This window comes from Arachis ipaensis, chromosome B05 (assembly GCF_000816755.2).
Source record: "Arachis ipaensis cultivar K30076 chromosome B05, Araip1.1, whole genome shotgun sequence".
Taxonomy (NCBI): Eukaryota; Viridiplantae; Streptophyta; class Magnoliopsida; order Fabales; family Fabaceae; genus Arachis; species Arachis ipaensis.
In genome coordinates, this window is record NC_029789.2 from 22,692,778 (window position 1) to 22,699,935 (window position 7,158).

The 7,158-nt window shown below is 32.3% G+C and overlaps 1 protein-coding gene across 1 annotated transcript; it reads left to right on the forward strand.

Annotated features, from left to right (window-relative positions):
- LOC107643328 (cysteine-rich receptor-like protein kinase 3) lies at positions 3,096-6,917 on the forward strand. Its single transcript, XM_016346938.2, has 8 exons — positions 3,096-3,679; positions 3,885-4,351; positions 4,578-4,691; positions 4,789-4,928; positions 5,132-5,342; positions 5,642-5,876; positions 5,957-6,101; positions 6,381-6,917. Exons 1-8 carry the CDS (start codon positions 3,318-3,320, stop codon positions 6,756-6,758), a joined length of 2,052 nt encoding a protein of 683 aa, XP_016202424.1. The 5' UTR covers positions 3,096-3,317; the 3' UTR covers positions 6,759-6,917.

The following is a 7,158-nucleotide window of genomic DNA, read 5'->3' on the forward strand; positions in this document are numbered from 1 at the left end:
ATGAGATGCCTCTGTTAGAGCGTGCATGTTCAAGACCCAAGAAAAATTTAACATTACCCAAAATCTTCAGTTTGAAGATAGATTGCGATTGATGTTGTACACTATGAACTAGTTCTTATTTGGGGCTCGCTATTGTGATGTCATCAATGTAACCAATTAGAAAGGTGGTTTCATCACCTTCACCAAGTGAAAAGAAGAAATAATCCTTCTTGCATTGCTTGAAGCCATGCTGAGTGGCGCAAAGCATAAAGGGATTTAGTGAGTTTGCACATAAGTCCTTGCTTTCGCTATGGGTGTCCCAAAGGCAAATCCATATACACTTCCTCCTTCAATTCAACGGTTGCTTACGTGGTTATAAATGGAATAAGGTGATATAGTGGAGTATACATAGTCAGTGAAATATGAAGGTGGATGGTGGTGTCTAGATGATTTTCTTAGTGGCTGGATTGAGGGAAGTTGTTCACTAGCAGGTGGGATGGTAAGGTCAAATTTGTTATTGGCTGGTCGAGGTAACACTATATCATTGAATAGGTCTTGGTTGGTCTGGAGATATGGTGAATTTTTCAATGGAAGGATATCTTCAAGGAATAAGACATCTCTTAAAATGAAGAACTACTTGATGTGAAGATTGAACAACTTATATCCTTTATAACCAATTGGATAGCCAATTTGGTTTTTGATGGTGAGGTATTTGTTGCATATGTCAAACATCCAAAGACTTTGAGAGAGTCATAACATGGCACTTTGTTAAAGAGCAAGTCATAAGGTGATGCAGTGTAACACCTGTCAATACAGTGTCCAAGAATGTCGCAGTGTGCACAAAGGAGACGATCTTTCTTTATTACGCCTCTACCATGACTTTTGAGATGGAGTTGATGTCTGATTTCTTGTGTACAAGGCAACCTGATTTTGAGCCATCACCAAGAGCTCGTCTTGAGTGATCAGTGACAACACTTTATTGATAGTAGGCAATGGTTCCATAAGAAGAATTTGGCTATGAATTTGTAACAATGACTAATAAAGTAATATCTTTTAATTCACATTAATACTAATTTATTTTTGTTTAAAGGACTCAACGAAACCTTCATAACTATACAGCAATAAATCTCTCCTCATGCGTTGATATATGTAATGATATTATTATGATTGAATAAATGACTATTTGTATCATAAAAGATGAAAACACTTATATATGTATTTATATTAGTTTGAAACTAAACTTGTACCCACGTAAGATGTTTTTCGTGTAACAAAAGTACCCTGTCTTTGGAGGGCATCGTGGATACAAGTTTAGTTTTGATTTGTATAATATATACAATGGGCTATTTATTTAACCCAATATGAGTTAAAAAATGAACATTTAGAGTAAAATACTGCTAATTTCTCAAACACAATACACCCATATTATCCAGAATAACCATCCAGGTACCATGGATAATAAACATCTGATATCCTACTGAATTGAACATCCCTAAACTTCCATTGTACAGATACTTCATTAGCTCCCTATACTTCCTCCTATTCTTAATACTTTTTAACCATTAACGATAAAATTTATGAATAACGTGAACTTAGTGAAAGTGAACTTTTTATTTAGGTGATTCTCCTCGACCTTATTTAAAATAATATGTAATTTATCCTTTATGATATGTCAACTTCTAATTAGATATTATCTTAATCTAATAATTAATTATATTTATATTTGTAATTTGAGTTACTTCAATTTAATATAAATTAATATTAAGAGCTGCTACACATCTAAATCTTTTTAGCAACTAAATCCAACTAAATTAGTCCAAACTCAATAAAAATCAGATTGTGTGAATACACGCTCTAACTACATAAACGTTCCCGCGTTTCTCTCCTCATCCTCCTTCTTTTACTTCTTTGCGTTTCTCCTTCTTCTTCGTGTTCCTCCTCCTTCTTTTTCGTGTTCCTTCTTCTCGATTTTATTCATCTCAAGAGAGTAAATCAAGAAGAATTTTGAGAAAATGAAATAAGAAGGAGAAGATAAAGAAAAAAGATGAAAAAGAAGAAGAAGTTGAAGCGGAAGATGAGGAGGACAAACTCAAATGAAACAAAACTAAATAAACCTAAATTAAACTAAAAAATGAACCGAAATTTTTTAAGAAATAAAAAATCTAGTCAATACTTAACAACATCATCAAGTGAACCTCAGTTAATTCACAGATGAACCAAAATTAGTTTAGATTTGAATAAAAACTAACTAAACAACCACACATGAACAAGTTCAGCAAATTCAAGAGAAACGAAATCAAATGAACTTAAATTAAACTAAGAAATGAACCAAAATTTCTTACGGAAAAAAATTTAGTCAATACTTAACAGCAGCATCAAGTGAACCTTAGTTAATTCACAAATGAAGCAAAATTAGTTCAAATTTGAGCAAAAACTAAGTAAACAACCACACATGAACAAGTTCAGCAAATTCAAGCGAGACGAAACTAAATCAACCTAAATTAAACTAAGAAATGAAACGAATTTTTTTAAGGAATAAAAAATTTGGTCAATACTTAACAATAGCATCAAGTGAACTTCAGTTAATTCACAAATGAACAGAAATTAGTTCAGATTTAAATAAGTAGTAAAAAAAATTCAATCATCAACAAAAACACATCGAATTCATTTCTAAATCCAAATGAACCTCAAACAAATTAAGAAATGAAACGAAATTATTTAATAATGGTACCAGAGAAAATCAGAACCAATAAAGATGTTAGCAAAATGTTAGTGTTGTTGGTGATGACGATAACAAAAGAGAAAGATAACGAAAAAGGAGAAGATAGAAGGAGGAGGAGGAGGAGGAGAACCTGCATGTGCGAATTTGAAAGAAAAAGCAGCGATAGCAATGAACGTGCGCGAGTAAATTTAAAATACTTAGTTAGACTTGGTTAGAGTTATGACTTAAATGTAAAAATTTATTCTCATATCTTAATCATAATAAAACTATTTTTTAATTAAGTTATTATTTTTTTTTTTCAAATCATTCTTTTTTTAAAAAGCACGAGAAGATAAGACATTAAATTGGATCATATGTTGACCTCCTTGTTTCTTCACACGGTTTCTTCCCTTTTCATGATCATATGATATAATGCATTCCATGCAACTAACATTCCATTTTCACACTTCATTTTTCTTTCCTTAGTTTTGTCTCTTTCTCCCACACACTTCTATTCATTCTCACACACTTTGTAGCTTTAGTTTCCAATTACACACTTACTAACATTTCTATTCATATCTTCCAACAACAAAATAAAAAGCTACCAACAAATTAAAGTGTCCAAGTTCCAAATTCAATGCCTTCTTCTTCTTCTTCTTCTTCTTCTTCTTCTTCTTCTTCATCGTTTCTTATTGTCTTGCTTTGTTGTTACCATGCACTTATTACCATTATCCCTTGCGCACTTGGTGACCCAAGAACAACAGAGGCAGCGCTATTGTGCTCCAACATAATTATATCCCCACCTGTTCGCCGAGATTTCATATCAAACTTCTGGGATGCCTTGAGCTCCATGACCCCTCTTGTTTCTAACCAAAAATTTGCAGCTCTTCACAAAGGCTCTCAAAATGCCACTGTCTATGCTTTTAGTGAGTGTATGAAAGATCTCTCTAAACCTGATTGTGATGTTTGCTTCTCTGAATCCAAAACAAAGATCTTAAGGTATATAGTAGCACGCTTTTACTCACTCATTTTAATTTGTGACTAATTTTACATAAGGTGCTGTATTGTATTGTAATTTAGAGAAAATATATATATAAGGAACTAACTTTTGGTTAGCCAATTATCTTTTAGGATCTAGAATTTAAAGATAAACAATAAAAAAAGGCTGATATTTAATACTTGTATTTGTATTTATGCGATATAGATGCTCGCCGTTTCAGAGGGGCACTATTGGTGGAAGACTATTCCTTGATGGGTGCTACATGAGGTATGATCATAAAAATTTCTTCAATGATAGTAGTGTTAGTGGTGAAGATAAAACTGTGTGTGGAACCAAGGATTTTGGTGGGGATAGGAGTGTTTACAAGGCTAATGCTATGGAACTGGTGAGGAATTTGAGCTTGGAAGCACAAAAGAAAAATAATGTTTGGTTCTTCCATGTTGGGTCTGTGAATCATAGGAATGTGAGTGTTTATGGTTTGGCTCAGTGCTGGAAATTTGTGAATGGAAGTGGATGCAAGACATGTTTGGATGAAGCTGTTACTAGGATTGAGTCATGTGCTTCAAAAGAAGAAGGAAGAGTGTTGAGTGTTGGTTGTTACTTGAGGTATTCAAGTAACAAGTTCTATAATGATAATTCAAGCAATGTTGTTGTCCCTTTCGGAAAACAAGGTTAGTTTTCAGTCTGATTTTCTCCAATTTTCTTTCTTTGATTTACAAAATTATTATGCAGACTAAAAATCAGCATGCACATATTATTTAATTCATTTTTAATATATATTTTATATTTCAACATGTATTACTGATTATATGTAACATTGTTATGCGCAACATTTTCATTACAAGATCACCAATCTGAGAAACATACCAATAAAGCAATGTGTTACTGTTTTTTTAGGACATAGTAACCTTCCTCTGATTGTGGCTGCATCATCTTCTTCCTTGGCTCTGCTACTGATCGTTGTAACGGTTTCTTTCTTTGTAAGAATGAATATATTGAAGCAGAGAAGAGGTATCAGTAGTTTGATATTTTAAGACTATCACAAATTCTTCAAAGCTTCAATTACTAAAATTCATTGTAATATTTTGATGTTGTTTTCTCACTTCAGAAAGAAGAAAGTTTGGTGCGCTTTTGGAAACAGTGAACCAATCTAAACTAAATATGTCATATGAAGTTCTTGAACAAGCAACAAATTACTTCAATGTTTCCAATAAGCTAGGAGAAGGAGGAACAGGTTCAGTTTACAAAGTAAATTCTGATCTTACATATCGTTATTTTGTTTCTGAAGTGAAATTCAATTCCACTCTTTTATTTTGTAAAATATAATACTAAATGCCAATTTAAATATAATATAATACTAATTTTATTTTAACAAAAATTTAGGAAAGTTAAGTGTAATTAATTAGTCCATATAACATTTACCAGAAAATTTGTATATGAATGTTTTGTAGGGAGTTCTGCCAGATGGAAAGATTGTGGCCATAAAAAGGCTTAGCTTCATCACAACACAATGGGCAGATCATTTTTTCAATGAGGTGAATTTGATAAGTGGGATTCAACACAAAAATCTTGTAAAGCTTTTAGGGTGCAGCATTACAGGACCTGAAAGCCTTCTTGTTTATGAATATGTACCTAATGGGAGCCTCTCTGATCACCTCTGTGGTTTGTATTTTACTTACAGTAATGTATTTGACATTGTTTTTGTTATATATTTTTTTAATGTAATTTCAACGTAGTGTCTTTACACGTATATCTAATCACATTACATTATATCAGCAAAAGTAACTACTTAATAGTCATCCAAAAAAAACGAATGTGATTGACGACTGTGTAAAATAATTTTTGCATCGAAATTAAACTATTTTCTTTTTGTTTAAATTACAATTATTTTGAAACGAATGAGAATTAACATTTTTATTTAGATGAGCTAATTACGTGTTCAATGTGATATGCTCCTCTAGTTAGAAAGAAATCTGAAGGGTTGAATTGGGAAGTGAGGCATAAGATCTTGTTAGGAACCGCAGAGGGCTTGGCCTATCTTCATGAGGAATCACAAATGAGAATCATTCATAGAGATATAAAATTGGGAAATGTTCTACTTGATGAAAACTTCACACCCAAGATTGCTGATTTTGGACTTGTTAGATTGTTCCCTGAAGACAATTCTCACCTTAGCACAACCATTGCTGGTACACTGTAAGTATATGATTTTTTTACAAAACATTTTAAGTATTTAGACAAATTCTCATACAATTATGTCATTTTCATATGCATAGGGGTTACATGGCACCAGAGTATGTAATTCTTGGGAAGTTAACTGAGAAAGCAGATGTCTACAGTTTCGGAGTGTTAGCCATTGAAATTGTATCCGGCAAAAAAATTAGGTCAATTGTTCAAAATTCAATCTCCCTTCTACACGAGGTAATAATCTCACATTGTAAAATTAGCACAATTTGCCCCTTTTTTTTTTAATCACTTAATTAGCTTATCACAAGGTGAAAACTCGTATGCAATTGTTTTCATGTGAAGTTGATAGTTGAAAATCATTCTATGGCAATTTAGTCAAACATGTCAAATCATCTAACTATTCTTAACTATCAATTTCATCTGAGAACAATATATGCGAGTCTCCGCCTTATCACAATACATTTGATAGGATGATGACAGTTTTTTGTTCTCCCAAACTGTACAATATGCAAGGTTTGGAACCTGTATGAAACAAAGAAGGTATGTGAAATAGTTGATCTAAGCCTAGAGGGAAATTACCCTGCAGAGGAAGCATGTAAACTCCTTAAGATAGGGTTGCTTTGTGCACAAGCTTCTCCAGAGCTGAGACCATCAATGTCACAAGTTGTGAAAATGATTAAGGACAACAATCATGAACAGATTTCTGAACCAACACAGCCACCATTTCTAAACCGTTGCAGCGGCGAATTCAGCAGATCTATTTTAGATGCTGAAGATAGTTTTAATGCTGGATCCTACGCTCATCATCACTCTTCAGTCTATAACACGAGTGAAAATCTGACTCAACCTTTGTACATTTCAAATCGGAGTTCAGAATATTTTAGTGCATGAAACCTTTAATTATGCCCATAATACATGAATTTCCATGTAAATTTTTGTTGTATGATTCTTTTTTTTATACCTTCTCTTTTTTTATTCAGAGATTGTGGAATTGGGGTGTTTCGAAGGTTTTAATCCAATACTTACTCTGTATATATATTTGTTTTGGCATCAAATATTATATAGTATCTAACGAGTATGTTATATACTTATTCTAATAAATATATATAAATGATGAGTAACTAGTATTTTTGCCCGTAATAATATTACGGGAATATAAATTTTTTAAAACTATGTTAGCTTTATTCTGATATTATAAGTTATGGCACAAAAAATTTATAAAATCAAATTACTTTTACAAAAAGTTCGTAGAAAACAAAAGTTTCCGTCGACTAAGAAAATCAGAGATCAG